The 18,578-nt window shown below is 40.3% G+C and overlaps 1 protein-coding gene across 13 annotated transcripts in view; it reads right to left on the bottom strand.

Annotated features, from left to right (window-relative positions):
- Positions 1–18,578, bottom strand: part of R3HDM1 (R3H domain containing 1) — a 77,138-nt gene that overhangs the window by 29,765 nt on the left and 28,795 nt on the right. For 9 of the 13 annotated variants that reach the window (XM_017836325.1, XM_017836327.1, XM_017836332.1 and 6 more), the window contains exons 3-9: positions 17,793–18,003; positions 10,771–10,812; positions 10,237–10,326; positions 4,898–5,012; positions 2,903–2,981; positions 1,330–1,389; positions 1,108–1,248 (exon numbers count right to left, since the gene is read on the bottom strand). In XM_017836325.1, the coding sequence (XP_017691814.1) occupies positions 1,108–1,248; positions 1,330–1,389; positions 2,903–2,981; positions 4,898–5,012; positions 10,237–10,326; positions 10,771–10,812; positions 17,793–17,963 (698 nt within the window). In that variant the 5' untranslated portion in view covers positions 17,964–18,003. The remainder of the gene's footprint in view (positions 1–1,107; positions 1,249–1,329; positions 1,390–2,902; positions 2,982–4,897; positions 5,013–10,236; positions 10,327–10,770; positions 10,813–17,792; positions 18,004–18,578) is intronic. The other 4 variants (XM_017836331.1, XM_017836338.1, XM_017836329.1 and 1 more) reach the window with 3 other exon arrangements.

The following is an 18,578-nucleotide window of genomic DNA, read 5'->3' as shown; positions in this document are numbered from 1 at the left end:
GTACAGCCAAAGCAAACACATACATAAGTAATGTAAGTATTCATCATATATTTAGGCTCTATATATTTTTCTAAAAACTTCTGAGGAGAAATTGTCTACTTAAGTGAAATTTCATCGTGGCATATCATTTCAGTTCTACTGACTCTAAAACTAGGGTAGATAATTAGATTTTTTTCTCCCAAAGCTACAGAGAGTGTACAAAGAGACTGGGATTAGGATGCAGGCACTGTCAACTCCTGTTTTCATGTTCAAAACCACAAAAAACCGGTGTCAGGCAAATTCTTTAAGTTAAAAGTAGAAACTAGGTGGCATAAATATGTCAACACATTAGACTTTTGTCTTTCTGAGAGAGAATGAGAAGACAGGGCAAGTGCAGAGAACAGAGAGAACAGGTGGCTCCTTTGAATGAAAACCTCAATTCCACCCGGGTTTTGGGGTTGCTGTGGCCCCAGTGCTCCCCTTTTTTTGCAATATGGGTTTTCCCGGGGGGTTTCCAAGAACGCCCCAGCCCTCACAGTAAAGCACCATACCATGGCTTCTTAACCTGGTTGACACTTCCACTGCTGCCTGTCCTCCCTGCTGTGTTTATTTGCAAGGACATGTGAGATCCGTAAGCAACTTTATTCCAACTGATAAAGAACTTCAACACCTGAATTTTCCCTGTAGAATTTTACAGTACAAAAGCCAAAGTTGTGCAAGTCTTATCCTCTCCCTTCACCCATTCTAAGATAAGGCTGGTTCTGCTTTCCAAAAGAAACAAAGAATGTACTTTGTACACTTCACTGGTGTAAATCTTTAAACAAATAAACAGTTGACATAAATTCCTATCTCACAGGAATAAAGCTAGCAATGCACCTCTGCCAGAAAAGCAACAAAAATTCCTAACTTAGAGGTAACATCCCTTGTTCCCCAGAAGAGTTAAACATGAAACAGATGACATGATTGCACAGCACTGGAACATGAACAGTAAAGATCTTACAACCACCTCTCCTTGATGCCTGTTCCCAGTGAGGAGACAGACCCCACCTGCTACAGCACCACTGCATCAGATATCCCAGGTGTCAGATCTATGCATCAAAATGGTTTTTTCAAGACTTTTACACTTACATTCTTGTATTGCTAGTTTTATTTACTATGACTGACTTCCCACTCTGGTCCACGTTGTGCTCTAATCCAAAGTAAGCAGCTACCCTGTGCAACAGCATTCTATGGTAAGATGTCATTGGGGGAAACTTTTTTCTTGGAACTCTGGAAGAAAGGAATAGTAGCTTTATTAAACAAACAGGAACACTCTTGAATTCTTTTTTCCTATGAGAGTACAGTACTTACTCATTATTACCAATGAAATCTAAAATTTCCTGTTCTAATTTCAGCAGCATCATTCTGTCCCTGAAAATAAAAACACAGCAACTCACATATGAGACACTCCAATAACTGTGGTTGTACTCATCTTAGGAATACACAGATCAGAGCTGTGATCAAGGGGTGATGGCAGACTGTAAACAGGACCACCAGGTGTCAAATGCAGCATTTTTAGGACAAAGTATTCTTTTTTTGCTAAGATATATTGACTTGGGCCCGCCTAGTGAAACGTGCTGTTCTCAGCTCAGAAATCAGAGCACAAAGACCCTCCAAGAAGTCTCTGCCCAGGAGGCTCAACAGAGAGCTCAGTCCTTGAGAAAACAGGCTCCAGGGGGAAAAGCAGTGCTGAGGTTGGTTCGTGTGGGCAGTGAGATTTACAGAGGTCTCAGCTGGCCCTTGGACTGGGAGCACATCCTGGGATCACTGAGACATAGTGAAAGGGTTCTGGGAATGGGAGGCATAACACCAACAACCAGGGGGCTAAAGGTGGCACATGGAGCAATGCAATGAGGAATTGAAAATGGTAGAAATGAACACTGTTCTTGGAACTGCTTATGCTGGTTCCCCTGAACAATCAACAGGCAATGGAATTCACTGCTGCACAGTTCACAATTTGTGCACATCACAGAACTAAGCTTCCCAGTTACTCTGCATGTTAACCTATGGAGATCTACACCTACAACTCCTTATTTCCACTTTAAGGGATGTTTTATGACTTCAAATAGGAACCACCTAAGAGTCTCACAGAAGTCTGTCTTTCTAATTTTACAGGACTGTGGCTTTGGCCCATTATTATGGCTCATTTTAAAAATTTTTGCCAATAAAATGGAATCCCAATAAATTATTGCATTGGAATTCCTAACTATAATATGAATGAATAACAAAGAGCAGTGAAACAGCTTTTGTGACAGAACACAATTGCACCCAGTTAACCTCTGGCCTTGTACAGCCACAAACCCAGTACAAAACCCCACTGAGGGGAGGGACAACCAAGGCAGCCTGTGACACACTGCAAACCTCAACACAGAGCCAGGTAAACTCTGTTGCTAACAAATGGTGGACTTGGATGAGGTCAGATTTGGTTTCTGATGTGCAGAGTGAAGATCTCTAACTATAGTTATATAGTACAGCTTAAAAACAATGCTTTTATCTACAAACTCAGTGCAAGACAGATTAGAGTCAGAGAAGGCAGTTTGATCTCAAATAAGCAGGTGCTTAGAGAGTACAAGTTCCAGAGACACTGCATTAGAGTCCCTTCAGGGAGAGAACCACACACAGACTGAAAACATCATCTGCATATTAAACATAAAAAGCATATTTCAATGTCCTGAACCTGTGCTCAAAAAACACCCCAATTACAGTGGATTGGTGTTTGAGATGGCCTGTACAACAAAACCTCTTCCTGAAGAACTGACATGTGGTGTTAGACATGTGAGAGGGGAAAAAATAAAACCACAAACAAAAACCAGGTAGTGTGACACCTCTGAAGGTAACAAGAAGAAAGAAAAACATGAAGAAAGTTGACATTACTGATTCTTACCTGGGATTGTTTTTTAATGTATTTACTAAAAACTCGTGAAGATCTATACCAGTGGAATCTGTATATTCTTGGCTGGAATCTAAGGGTGAGGGGGAAGAAAGCAAAATTACACTCAGAAGAAACACTAATACTACTTTTTTCCAATTATTGCTAACATAATATATATTTGGATCAATACTTTGTAACTGTTAAGCACATTATTCCCAAAATTAAACACCTCCACCCACTATCCCCTGATTCCAGTGTAATAGGGAAGGAAAAGCTTCAGTGACACCACCAATCTCTTAACAGCTGGCTGTAGATTGCAGTAGATCACCTTGAGACACCTGATTTCCACCAGCCTTCCACATTCCCCCAGTATCCTACATTGTCCTGGTGTGTTCACACCTGTGGACCAGCAGCAGCCAATCTACAGAATTACTGGATGTTGCCCAAAGAAATGTTGTAATTCAGAATGTGACACTTGAACCTTCACAAAATGTTGTTTTATATCACTAAAAACCCTTGTTCTGTTGGGCTTTGTTTTCTCAATGTCATGTTTAGATGTTTTCAAAAAGAAATCTCACAACGTTCCTCTCCTTTTAGGTTTCAGTGACAGAAAGTATTCGAAGTTACACATTATCCTCTGAAATCTGCCCCTGGAAGAAATGATTTAACACCAAATCTTCCCTTACATGAGCACCTTCAAGTGCCAGGTTCTAGAATTCAAACCAACAGATGTTTTAACAGTATTTTTGGAACTAGATTTCTTCCAAGAACTACTTATGTGTTAACCTAGTCTCAGCTTAGTTAGGCACAACTCAAACTTATGCTTAGGTCCCAGTCTGAGCATTTATGGTTTGGGATTACTCCTGATTCTGAGGAGGTGAAGGAAAAAAAAATGCTATGCCTGGTAAAATAACTTTGAGATTCAATGATTATTTAATTTTCTTAATTTGCAACTGAGCACTGATTTAGTTATAATTACTAGAAGACTGATGCTTAAATTCCATAATTTTCTATTTTAGCACATCCTATATTGGGAAGTAATGAACCTCCAGAGGAGATCTGGTTGAATTTAGAACAGCTCTACCACAGGCATTTTGTCACTTTGCTCTCAACTCCTCATCATTACCTGGGGGGTATTTGTGGGGTTTTTAAGGCATCATTTCAAAGACTGAGATTTATAAATGCAAGTAAAGTTCTCCGTTCCGGTGCTTTTTATTTCAGGAATACCTGGCTGCCAGCTGGGACAAGCTGCACTGAAATGCCACATGAGGAAGGCCATGTGGAATTGCAGGACACGAGGGGGACAAGTGCCCCCTGTCCCAGAGAGAAGTCTGTCTTTAAAGGTATTTCCTTTACACTGTGTGATCTAAGATACAGTGATCTAAGATATTTAGCTCTCTTTCAGACTAAAACCTAAAGATTTCCAGCAGATAGACTAGATCTTCAATGCAGAATGCAATAATATCTAAGTGGAAACACAATACTTGTCCTTTTTATTTATGTAGTTCCACTCTCACTCCAAAACTTTGTAAAAAAAATTCTGATACTCTCAGAAGTAAAATAAACAAATGAGAACACGGACTTCTTTTGAATAAAGCTCAGAAACAGTACAAAGGTGGCTGTGCCATTCTCACTTAGGTTTCACAAGTCCTGTAACAAAGTCTAGGAGTGAGACAGGAGCTTGCTCTGACAGGTAAAGTCAGTTTTCCAAGGAACACTTGGACACAACTGAGGCAACACAACAGCTTTGCTGCTGGTCTGCACAGCCAGGCAGGAGAGAAAGGAAAAGCATTGGCTGGATTGCATGTGTTTGATGGAGCCTTGAAAGCACCGTGTCCTCTGGGACCAACTCCCTTCTCCAGCTCAAAGGGAGATCTATTTGCTTCATTTTCACAAAAAAAAAAAAAAAAATTATGTTTCTGCAATGCAGACCTAGAAGCAGACCTGCATTTCCATATGTTCTTTAGCCACACAGTACATTTAAAAGGACAATGACAGATAGCAAACCTCTTGATAACATTTTTCTGGACAGTTTATCACTGGATTTTTCCTTTTCTGATTCATCTTTTGCAGGTTTTTCTTCTTTTTCAAAGGACTGTGACAACTGGATCTGAATTTTCTCCTGTCAAAAGTAAAAACCAGTCACCACACAAATAATTTCATGCAGTACCTGAAGAAGAACTGTTCTGAACTATATTACCTGCAGAACAATGAAGAAAAAAAATTGTTTTCATATTCTTTTTAATCCCACATGTGCTCTGTGTCACCATACAATGAAATTACTTATTAGTAAATCAAAAAGTACAGAAAAGGCAGAGAAAGGACCACACACATTTTGGATTTACACACACTTCCAGGAATGCTATTGCAAAATGAATATAAACTATCTTAATTCATAGACATAAGAAAAGATTCCAGTTTTTCAGGTGTATAAATTTTATACAGCCTCTATGTTTTAGTAATGCATCGTCCACAATGCTTTTTACCCCCATTTATTGCTTTTACTATGAAAGCTTGTTTCAAGTTTCAATTTGGTTTATACTAAGAAGGAAAAAAAAAAGTTTCAATCTATGACAGACCAGCATTTCCAGATCCACAAAAAATAGGGGAAATATTTCCAGTACAATATATCAAGGCAAAATTTGCAAACCTGTCATCAAGGCTTAGATCCTTAACTACCTGTGTATTTTGACAGAGGAGCTTTGTGTGCAATCATCTCAAAATCCCTGGTTTTATACAAGCAGGTGAACGATCATAAAACTTGTCTCTCAAACACAGCAAAAAGAGTTTCCCTTTGAAATTAGTGACATAATGGTTCCCTGAGTAGTGAAAGACTGCAGTTTGTTTTTCCTGCTTTACTCTTTCCCAGGATTGTCAGTGAAGGGCTGATGTCCTTCAGACAGCAAAGCCAGGGGAGGTTTGGAGCGATGGAGACTCCGTGTCTGAGTGACTCCAAGAGCGGGACTGGCAAAGTCCTGTCAGAGCCTCCCCTGTTACCTCTGAACTCCCTCAAATGTCAGTTCTGCTCCCCCAGATGCCAGCTGAGTGGATGCTGTCACCTTCCCATCCCAAGGACATCTGACTCTTCCCAACCCAAAGATCCTGCCCTCGTCCATTCTTGCCCATCCCTCTCCTGCCCTGCACCTGATCCTTTCCCACGCAGATCTCGCTCTTCCTTCAAACCCTTTCTCACCCACATCCAGGCACTTGCTCTGAGCTTCTCTCCTCCTGTGTCATGGTACAGGCTTGACCTCAGCCCTGGAATCTGGCCAGAGTTAAATATAGCCCGGATTCTCCAAGGCTGGAGCCTGTTCCACATGTCCACCCTGAGCCACTCCTGCCTGTGCAGCACAATGGGAACCCTGCACGGATCCCATGGGGGTCAAACAGCACTTTCCATCTGCAGCTTTGGAGCAACAACTTCTTCCAAAGAGGAAAAAACATTCAGTGACAGTTTTACCACCTCTCCCTTTGAGAGATTTTTCCCCCGCACTAAATGTTCTAATTAAACTTAGGAATTCATGAACACCCCAACACAGCACCACAGTGTGAAGACTTCTCAGCTTGTGAGATCCTGTATAACCACACCTGATAAATACCATCACAGGCACTAGCAAGGAACTCTCTTGTGGAATTCTTTCCTAGTCTTGAGCATTCCTTACCTCATAAACCTGAATATAATTCAAATGAGCAGTTTATTGTCTCTCCAAAGTACATTACATTCACTGTTCACCCAGGAGCTGTGTAACTGTTATTTGAAAAACAAACATGTTTCTGTCTTATTAAGAAATTATTCTTGACCATCCATCTATGTGTTATCCTCCCTTTTACAATAACACTCTACAAAACTACCAGTAAATTAGGGAAATTTTCATAGTATGATGTTCCTTCACTAGAAAACTGATTGAGTGCATGTTCTAAACTCATCTCCAGTCAATGCACACAGCAATGGTTCAGTCAAAGGATCTCAGCAAGTAATCATTTTCATACTTCTTTCCCCAACAGGAGCTAAAAAAGGAATCACCATCTGAACAGCCAGTTCTGCTACTACACCAGTTCTACTTCAAAGTGTGATACACCAGAACTGTGCACCAAAGGGCACTTTCTTGTGATTTCATGCTATAAAAACTGTAGCATCTAATTAAATATGACCTACTTGACAGCAAAGCTGCCGAGAAATCTTTTAACTTCTCTTCCCCTATAAAACTCTCCTAATCCCATCCTGCCTGCAGCAGGTCCCTGCTGGCATTGGGACTGAAAAGAATCAGATCACCCATCCCAAGCCTTCCCTGTAGCAGAGGATATTGTCACCAAATTTTGATTAAACAAGAAAAAGCAAAGCACCCCCCCCCCAATCATGAAAACTTGATAAAACCTTCCAGCTTAACATATCTGAGAAAAAAGGTGAGAATCAGGAAACATTATGGAATATTTCTCAAAGCCCTGTGTTCCAGGGTCTTGGCTTTTTACCAGCAATCTCTAAAGCCAACACCAACCTGAATTTACACAAGTCAATGGAAACTAACACCCTTGTCTTCTCCTCCCACTCACCCTCCTTTGGGTTGTCTTTTTTTTCTAAACAAAAAAAGGTCACTCATTTAAAGATTTACTTACTTGTAACACACATTAATAACTGTAATTCATATGAAAACAGCCCTTCCTTAAAAAGGACTGAAACGGATCATCCTTTGCTAGTGCTTGTACTTCCTATTGGAGTGCACAGTCAGAACAACCCAGCATTTAGGCAAGGGATGGCAAGAGAATAGATACTGTATTTACAGAGATAAAAGATCAAATGTATCAGTTTGTATAAGTTAGTACTTTCACAGCACCTTTTACTAAAAGACTGCCAGTGCTTTTTAACAAGGATTAACAATTTGTGAGGCTCTTACCTGGGTTTCTCAGTGAGGAACAGTATCTTGTTTCCTGTTGCAATTACTCAGGAAAAGAGAAACTCCTGTATCAGAAAACAGATTGATCTGCTCCAGAGAGTTTCTTTGCTCTATCTCCCATCACACCCTTAAAAGAGGAGCAGCCAGCAATGGCAGCAGGGACTTGCTGAAGTGACTTCTACACACACCTGTATTAGAACTTCACCCTGCTGGAGCTGCTGCACACACTGGGGTGGAAGGGCTGACTGGTGGACAGTCACAGGCACAACTACAAAGTTATCCCAAAACTCACACGAGTTCCTAGTTGAGTATATGCATTTTTCATCCTATCAAGGCTACACTTTCTAATAATAAAAAATTGGGATTCTTCAACTATCATCAGCAACATCAACATGATTTTTTTCCCCGTGTCTTAAAATCCATTTTAAGTATTAACACAAAGCTGGGAGCCACTTTTCAGTTGCAATCTCTGATAACAACAGAGCAGTGACTCTTCCAGCAAGGGGAAGTGTCACAGAGGTGACTTCCCTGCTGCCAGGGAGGGCTGTCTCCCTTCTCTGAGCCACTGCATCCCCCACATGTCCCAAGCACAATTAATGCTTCAGACTGGGGGGCTTGAGGCAGCCAGCAGCCAACTGGTGGTTATGGAAGGACTCTTCCATGCCTTCCCGAAGATTGTTTGGGAAACAAGGTAAAATGGGTGAAGAAATTGCCCGAGTTGTTACAGAGGGCATGCAAGACTTGTGTCCCATAGGATGTGCACTCCAGCATCAGAACTTGTAACAAATTCCCATTCTAACCCTCCAACAAGCATTCCTCCACTCTATTATAGAGAAGAACTAAATTTGTTCTCACAATCACTTGCACAGCTATTAGGATTCATTTCTTCCAGATTACTGCTTCCAAAGAAAACTCACAGCTAGATCTAATTCTGTTTCTGAACAGGCAATTTGCTTTATGGATTCCTTTTGTACCATCTTACATTATCACAATTCAATTCATTCTGTGGAACAGGCCTTTACGTCCCTCCTACTACCACAGTAATTCCTTTCTACAACCACCTGGCAGTGCACAGCCAAGGACAGATTCCCAGAGGACTTGGTGACAAATGCCATCTGCAGAGAACACTTATTACAAATATCTGATTTTAAACCACTCAATGAATAGTCCTGCATAGTGCTGGAGGCTGGAAAAGCCTAATGCCTCATGTTTGAAATACACCCTGCATGAACCATCCACCAAATCAGGGTTCTGTCTTCTTGTAATTGGCTACTGTGACTGGAAAAGTTAAACCCCACTGCTTCAGACTAAACAATTCAGCCTCAGCTACATCCCTCAGCCTATTATCTTACACAAAACATTGCAACAGGAATGTAAGTCATGGTAAATAGCATTAGCTTTTCTGTTGGCTTTTAATCTCTTGCTCTGCAGCCTGTTCCAATCTATGACTTAGATTTTCATCAAATTAGCAGGCCTAGTTTCTGAATTTCCCTATTCAACTCTTCAAATTGTGGTATATTACTGAAGCTCTACAAAAATACTGTTTTTTCATTTTCCCCAAGAAAAAAACAAAACAACCAAACCTAGATACTCTGTGCTTCAATCCCAAAAGAATTTTAACTACCTTGACAAACACCTACATGAGTTCTCAATGCCTGTCCTTTCCCAGAAGTGAATCAACCACTCCTCCAGCAAAACCCCTTCACACCGGCTATTCTACTGGTTCCTTCTTAACAAAAGTGAGTTTTCACAAAAAGAGAGTTTAGAAGCTTCTCAATAACAGCAAAGGATCATTTCAGTTTTGACAGGTGTGAAAAAACAGCAGCACTTCGATGGCCTCATTCATACATACAACCTACAGCCAGTAATAGGATTTTGCTCTGAAGATCCAGACTGGTATAAAGGTAAAGTCAGGTAAACTGGATTTTGTTTAAATTCTCTCAAGTATTTTTACATATTTTGTTCAGCATGTAAGAACTTTAGGTGTGTTACATCACCCTAATACATTAGTCTTCAGACACACCCAGGTAGGTGTTACACAGCCACCAGCAACTGTGGCTGACATGCAGGAATTCAGCTACAACACCAGAACTTACAACTGTTTCAATTTCCTAAATACAAAAAGCTGATAAATTGTGCTCCATACTAATCACAATGTTTCTGGCTTACTGATTGCAGACAGCACTTGAGCAGGGTAAGAGCCCTTCAAATGCACTGTAAGACTAAAAAGTTAAACTAACAAATCCCCTCTTCCTGTCCCCAGATATCAACCAGCAGAGTCAGCAAAACATAAAAGCAGCAAATTCTTCATCTGACATGATCACCTCTATTAGAGCTGTACGAAAAAAAAATTAAAACCAGGCGGTGCCCACATATTTAAAGAATACCCAAAAGATTTTCTTTTGAACAAGTTACTTGAAATTGTTTCAGAAACTTCAGTAATGTGGTTTTTACCTGGAGGTCCTGTGATATTTCAGCTGTGGGAGGTGGTGGATACTCTTCACATACAGCAAGGCTCCGAACTAACTTTAACTTTGTGTTTGACTGAAGGAAAGTATGTAAAATTAAAAACTATGGCTCAGAAAAAGTTATATAAATACACCATAAGCCGTTATTTTTCCATTCATTTTACGTAAAACAAAATGGCTGAAAACTGCGTTTTTAATGTTTTCAGTAGAATAAATAATTCTTTTAGGATGAAAACACCCAAGCAATTGCAGCTTTCGAAGGCACTACCAGCACAATAGAGCACATCTAATGAAAAGTAAATAAAAGTGTTTGGGAAAAGTGTTTCTCTCCATAACAATAAAAAGCCACTAAAAATATGAAGGCAAATCACAAAAGCAGACAACTAGGCACGACAAAAACCCAACAGAATAAAACAAAGCTACGATGCCAGAAAATAAAACTAAAGGCACTTTCCACAAAGTAACAAAGCTCCCCAAGCATGAAGGGCTCCCTCTGCATGCCAACACAGGGCTACTGTACCTTGGACCTCTTTGCTGCCTGTCCAAAGGACTGCAGGGGCCGCTGGACAACACAACAGAGAAGGGTGGGTTAAACTCAACGTACAGGTGTGGTAACAAAAGTCTGTACAAGAGAAAGCTTTGACAGTTATCACTGAGAATTCTGTGACAGGAACAGCAGGTGCTTTGGGCTGCAGGATTATACCCTCTCCCACTTTCTTCGGGCCCGTCCTCGATTTCCCTTCTCCATTGATCAGGACTATAGCAGGAAGGAAGCATCACTCTGCTTCAGCAGCATCCGAGCAGTTCGCTCTCTCAGCCTGCTCCCACATTTTAAATTCTTGTGTCCTAATTTCCTTGGCAACATCACGTGCTTTTTATAAATTTTCTTTCTATTCCTGAAACCTACCTGGAGAAATGATCATTAAAAAAAAAAAAAAGCAAAAAAAAAAAAAAGCATTGCCTCTACCAGGGAACAGTTACCAGCTGATGACCCACCGTAAGCAGTTTAAAACACATTGGGTTTTCATCTTTTATCTTGGGACCTATAAAAGTATATTTTAAAATGAGCCACTGGTCATTTTTTGCCTTTCATTTAATAAATTACTATGCATTAATATGCTTTTTCTCCTCCCGGAGCCATTTTAGTACCTTATTATGCATTAATTTGCTCTTTTTCCTCCCAGAGCCCTTCTATTACTACTGTTCCTTAAAAAAGAAAAGATTACCAGACTTTTACTACAGGATGTATGATTGAAAGGTACATTTGAACCAACAAAAGCATTTAACAATCTGTTAGCTGCACAGTTAAAACTAACCCAACCCTCTGTGCCAGTGACACAGGAATAGAAGCACTTAGAGTGACATCACATAATTTAAGTACTGGTTTCCCTGGAGAACTAAAACTCAGGTATAGAGAAGCCTTTAATAGAACTCGTTTTAGAGAACACAGGCCTAATATTTGTAAGGAGAAAGGAATATTGGTAATATAATTTCAAATGTTGTTTAACGGACAATATTTCATCTTTTCAGAAGGAAACTAAACAGAAAGTCCATTGGAAAGCTCCCTGAAGGCAGCCCTCCTCAGGAGATGTCTATCAAGTGCCTGAGCCTCTTAGCAGGAGGTACATGTTGCTTAAAAAGCACACCTGGCCTCCAGCAGAGAGCTCTGCTCATAAGGCAGAGCTGCTTTTCCCCTCATTTTCCTCAAGTCCCAAATGTCTATTTTGGGTGTTGCAGCAGCTCAGCTGAGGAGCAGCAGAAGGGGAGCTCATTTCAGCTCATTTCACTGTGTAACAGCATTTTAAATAGCTGCACTGAAAACTAACTGAACTCATCAGCAGCTTTTCAGAGGAAGCTCGTTGGGATTTTGAGCAGCAGAGACAGTCCTGGAACCAGTCAGACTCTGAGTTTTGCTGTTTCCATACCTGGGACCATATAGAGGCTTGGAGTTTTGTTGTTACCTGCAAAACACTTTTTTCCTTTCCATCATCCCAGCTGAAAGCATTCCCTGCACCCTGAAAGCTGCCACTCTGCACATCCCTCACAGAGTTCCTGTGACACCAAGCTACTGAACTTTCCAGAACTGGATGATTTCCCAACCTCCTGTGGATTACTCCAGCCTCGATTAGCTGAGGTGCTTTCAAATCCAGTAATGTAAACTCAAAATCACATCAGGACTACCAGCAGGGTCCTCAGTTCACTGTCCAGAAGCAAAGGAATCCACACTTGGACAATCGTTTATCTTTTGCAAAATTTTGGAAGATTTGAAGCCAGTATATAAACCAGTATATAAAAAAAAGAATATATGGAAGCAAACATCCCAGATCCAACATTTGAGGGGGCACAGAGGAAAGAAATCAACTTAGTTATAGAGGGCATCAGACACTTTAAACAGGCAAACAGAATTCCCAGTACTGTTAACCAGAACTTGACACACAAGCTACTGCTCGCTAATTAGATAAGTCACACATTTCAGTTATTTTTAAGAGTGATTAAAAAAAACAGCAGAGAAGAGATTGTTGCTGGAAAGGAGAAACCATATTGTAATTAAATTCAGTCAAGATTTCTCCTCACTTTACCTCAGTAAAGTCTCAGGAATCCACTGCAGCCAAAACTTCAGTTTCACACCAGACAAAGTGAAGCAAATGCCTCAAAATTTAATTGAGATATTGAAATGATCCGGTATCAAATCTGAATTCTTTGTAAGAACGTTTTAAATCAATGAGGGTTTTATATTTCAATGACAATAGGACAAGTTTGGTTGTACATTCCTTAAAGTGTTTTACATATGTTGTGTCTTATCTTCTGCTTTCCTTGGGGAATTACAGTTGTGTTTCCAGGTTGGAAAGCCAACACTGACACTGTCAATTTTTTAATGACAGGTGTTTGCAATCTCTGGAGAATAAGGCAATATTGGATATTCAGGGCAGTAAACTAAGGTACTGGAATACTCTGGTGCTCAGTTTCATGAGCACCTGACAATTTTTAGGGACTAAACCAATACTAACAACACCGGGGGGTCACTGCAGGAGGGAGATTCTCCCTTAACTGATATGACTCAAACCTCAACGTCCCACATGAGACAAGTTTCACCCCACCCATCATATCCAAACTTGTCCAACACTCCTGTGACAGGTCTGGATTCCTGGCTTTCCTGTGTGACTTTCAGGATGCCAAAACACACAAAATACAAGCCTCCACATCCAGCTGTAACTGTGAGCAATGAGCACCACACACTTGTTGGGTAAGAAGCACTGGAACAATAAATGGCCGGAGTGCTGGGACAGCTCACAGGGAACAGGCTGATGTTGTGAGGCCTGGGCCTGAAGGTACAAACCCCAAAGTCCCACCAGTGCACTCTCAAAACATGAAGATAACTGGGCACAATCCAGTGATGCCTTTCTTGGACAGAGGATGACACCATTTCCACCGGAATTCCAGGACAACAGGCAGCCAATGCACATTGTAGCTGCTAATGAACATTGTCTCTCTTTTCAGGCCCATGAATTTTAGTTCTGTCCTAATTTCTCTGCATTTACTAGGTTTTGCTCCTACAGAGCATCTTTGTGTTCCCCACTTGTGAAAAAGAATTTATAGCTAATTTAGAACACGCAATCCTTGGTGAGTGCAAATTAAGCAATTTCTTCATATTTGCAGCTCTCAAAGACTTCTACTGCCTTGAGAAAACACTGTGTTAATGAAAGCCCTATTTATAGTCATTATGGGCATGAATTCAAGACAGTGTTTAAAAGCAAGTATTCCAAATAATTGCATAATGAAAATAATGATTAGGTTCTTGTCTTTTAAAAAACCCCACAAAAACACAACCACTTTTAAGACCAACTATTACGCTACATTTCCAACTGCAGGATAAAAAGAGAAATAAGATAGCATTTACCAAACACATGTAATCATATACATCCAGGCTTTCAGTAGGAGTATTTGCCTACTTTATTTTTGCCCTAATGACCTCACCAGATCACACATATTAAACGCAAAGGAAAGATGTGGAGCTGTTACAGATCTTCCTCCATCATCCCCGTGCTGTCTAAACAAGCTGCATAAAAACAGGGCAGGCACAAGATGGCAAACTCAGACGTGTGAAAGGCTTTGTGAAGGAGCCCTATTTCTGAAGTACCATTTGGACATTTCTGAGGACAGGCACGACACGACAAATCTGAACAAAGGGTGTTCTGAGGACACTCAGCTTTTCACCTTTCTGCTCAATTAGGTCTCAATTTTAAGTCCACTTAAGGACTACAGTCCTGAGCACCACAGACAGATCTGTACCACTGAAGGAAGGAACAGTGTGGGCTCTGGCTACTTGCTGTCCTCCATCAGTGAGCAGTGACAGCAATTTTCCATGGCACAGCAGAGGGTGACTGATGGAAAAATAGCTTCACCATTGGACATGGAGGCAGTTCAAAAGTAGAGAATCTACCTGATCATTTATCTATTTAAAAGTATCATGTCACGTATTTTGGAGACAAAGAAAGGTAAATCCTGCCAAGGCCAAAACAGCTGGGGAGGAGGCAAAGAAAAGCTTCAGAGAACTCAAGCTGTGAAAGAGAGAGAGCACTCAAGGTTTGCGCCGGTAGGGAGGGAAGAAACTTGTAGAAAGAGAGATGTCAAGTTGCCAAGTAAAAAAATAAACCTAATTCCCCCAAAGGACAGAGATATCTGTGTAATTAGCATAAAACAAAATCAGAATTACACTCCTTAATACAACATTTGCCTTGCCTGTCTCATACAGGAGATGCACACAACTCTGTATTCATGCTCCAGCCTCCATCCTTCCACAAGGCTTTCATGGTTTAATAAAAGAAATGTTCCTAATAATGAGAACCATAAGGGACTATCTTGCAAGATAAATTCAGATCTTTAATGTGTTGTCAATATTTCCTGACAGCCCTTACAGTATTGCCTGTCCCCACCACTCAAGGACAAAGGCAACACACTTCAGACCCTGTATTCCAGCTAATTCCAAATTAGTGTGTTGTCACTTGACCTGGATAAGATTAACATGTGGGAGACAACAGTGATTGGTGAACCAAAACCTTCCTGATTCCAAAAACTACCACAGTGCTGCTGTGCATGCTCATGTGCCTCTTGTTTCCAGTGTCATTTAAATGACACATGAACCTCAATTCAGATATGACAATTCAGAAATCTCTGTATCAGGTATACTACTTTTGCACTACTGAAAGAAATTGGGAGTGCTGGCCACGTCCTCTGATTAGATACTTTTCTCATTCACATTGTACCTCCAACAGCATCCACAATAGCAAATCAGTTACTAATGCACAACCCCTCAAAATAATCTGGAATTTAGAACCACAGTTACATTTCAAAACATAATCACCAGTTTCTGAACCGTGAAGATCCAGAAACATACCTGAACTCAAACCACGTTAAGTTTAGACAGAGGAAAAATCACAACCTGTTTCTTCCTTGGCTGTGAAGAGTCAGAAATCAAGTGATAACTGTACTCAGGAGTATTACTGTAGTTTGCCAATAGGTATTAAACCTATTCTACTGCTAGGGAGGAAAGCCAAACCCAAATCCCATCCAGCTCCCACCCCCAACCCATCCTCTCAATTAGCAAACAGAAGAACACAACAAATTCCAATAAGCTTCTGATAACGTTCTCTAACATTTCTCAGCAAATACTTTATAACCTGCACTTAATGACAAGTAGTGTGTTCTGTGAAACTTCATCAAACTATTTAATCATCCATTAGGTAAATCTTGCTGATTGCTCCACTGTTCCACAAGGATTTTTTCTAGGGACAATCCAAAATGTTTGTATTTTAGTATAAAGCATGCTTTCGATTAGAACTCCTCAAATATATGACACATATTTGCACCAGAGGCTACCACAGTACAAGTGACATTGGCTTCTACTGATTTCCCCTGTTGCAAAGGGCTTGCTCACATTAGCAAGGTTCCACTGGTAACTGCCTGTCTTCCACTCTGGAAACCTGCACCCTCAGCCTCCAAACTCTGTTTTTAATGACACTGCTGAGGTAACAGGAACGTTCCAATTCCAGTGGAGACTCCTGGACACCACACTGAGGACAGCACTGAGCACAGATGCCAGTGAAGCTGTGGCCACCAAACAGCCTCCAGCACAGTTACTCAGTTCCTTTTGGGTATGGAGATAATTGTTCCAGCCACCCGCCCTCAATCCTGGGCAGCACCCCAAGCAATCACCCCCTGCCAAACCCACACCCCTGGCAGCTCTAACAGGTTCATTCCTCTGGACTCTCTGACGGGGGGGTTTATTTCTTATCTGCCACTTGAGTCTCATACAAGTTTCCACACCACAGTTTGTTGAATGGGATTTGTTAAATGAGGAAACGTGAAAGGGATTTTTCCATATTACTGAACTGTATGAAAATAAATAAACCTTAAATTAATTTTTAAGGCTTGCTACTGAGATATTGCATTGATTAAAGGAAATACCAGCTCAGCCATAATGCCACCAGCTTTCCAGTAGCAGTTATTTCTTATGTTTCAGGAGAACTATTTCATTTCAAGGATTTATTTTTTTCCATAAAGTTATCTATTTACACTGATGTCAGCCTTAATAAAGCCAGCAGACATTAAAGTGTAAAACTATTGTTATTTCAGGGATCTACAAGATTTATTTGGAAGCAATATAACATACAGATAAAGTTTACTTCACTCAGTGGAGTATTGAACTGTTAGTCTTGAACAAAACTACTCCCCAAAGAACCTTTTACTCAATTCTCAATAACAAAAATCTAATAAGTGCTGTCCTGGTTTTGCAACCCACAAGAGAATCTCCCATATCCCAGTCAGGATTTTTAACAGCAAATTGTTCAGTCTTAACCCACAGACACAAAATTCCTGTAGACAACTAGATTTTTGTAAAACACAAACTTCTGTGCTTTCTTTTAGAAATCTGGTCCATTTTCTAGGTTGTGTCAGAAATTTTTAGCTGCCTTCCTGAACTCCTCCTCATCTGAGCTGCTTACAGTCCTCAGGGAGCAGGTGGGAGCCTCAGCCAGAAGTGAGCTACCTTGTCCCACGGGAAAGAGACCCATCTCCCAGGACTCAGGAGCATAAACACTAAACTAAACCTCAGAGGGATCAATTCCCGACCCACCCTTATCAGGGTGGTTCTCCATTAACACAAGGTGTTTTCACACTATTTGCCTCAGCTCCTTCTCACTTGAAATGTGCTGCCATGACTTCTTTACAGGACCATCTCCCACCTGCAAAGGCCATTCTTTATATGAATCATGAGGACTGTCTTTCCTACTTAAAAGTAATGTACCAAAGCTGTCAAGCAGTGAAGAACAGAGGAAAAGAGAAGGTATTCTTAAAAATGTCTGACTCATCTTTACAGGAGGGGAGAGGAAGCAATAATCATCCCACTTGCTTCCCTAACACCAGCCAGGTTTTCCTACCCTGTACCAAAGAAACACCTTAGAGGATGAAGAGAATGGAGAAGAACAAGACACAGATTTATTTAACATGACACACTAGTGAAAAATGAAGTGGAGAGCTCCTTACCGGCATACTGTTCTTGTTATCAGGACAATTCTCATCCTTCTCTGCTGGAATCTGCTCCTGACTTCCTGATTTTAGAAGGTTTTCAACTGGGTCTGTGTCTTTAAATTCAGCTTCTGAACCCTTCATTGCATCAGTTTCATCTTTTACAGTGAGAATATCAGACATCCTCATTAGAAAAGGTTATTTTAAAATTCTACAAGAAATATGGAACCTTTAGGACAAAGAAAAAGTGGATCATTGAGTCATTTAAAATGAATCAAAAAACCCCACCCATACCTAAACAGCTGCCCAAAATAAACACGATTTTGTTGCAAAAAGGATCTTTTTCCTGTCTTGTATTAGAGGAAGTGATTTCTTTTTAACCACTTTTATCAAGAGGCTTTAAGAGCAAACATCTCTACAAACAAGAACTAAGGGCTGCACTATTGGATAGCACTCACAGATTTTTCTTTCTCTATTTTAAAAATAAACTAGGTTCCAACAGAAACAAGGGAAGATTTTCTGAAAGGAAAAGAGACTTACATATAGATTTATTTTAAGATAAATCTATATGTAAGATAATTACTTTTAAGAAAGTAATTAGATGAATCATAATTTCCCAAGTGTGCAAAAAATCATAGATTTCATTAAAACTTCTAAGTTTTATTGTTGCCAGATAGTTCCTGCATTCAGAACTTGTGCAGTTGGTATCTTATGTACTAAATACAGTAAAATTAGTCTTAATAAAATTAAGCATTTTCTCAAAAGCAACAAAGAAAGAGACAGATTTGGTAATTAAAATAATAA

The sequence above is a fragment of the Lepidothrix coronata genome, unplaced genomic scaffold, assembly GCF_001604755.1.
Source record: "Lepidothrix coronata isolate B3197 unplaced genomic scaffold, Lepidothrix_coronata-1.0 Scaffold275, whole genome shotgun sequence".
In the NCBI taxonomy this organism is placed as follows: domain Eukaryota; kingdom Metazoa; phylum Chordata; class Aves; order Passeriformes; family Pipridae; genus Lepidothrix; species Lepidothrix coronata.
This window is presented reverse-complemented; position numbering and strand designations above follow the sequence as displayed.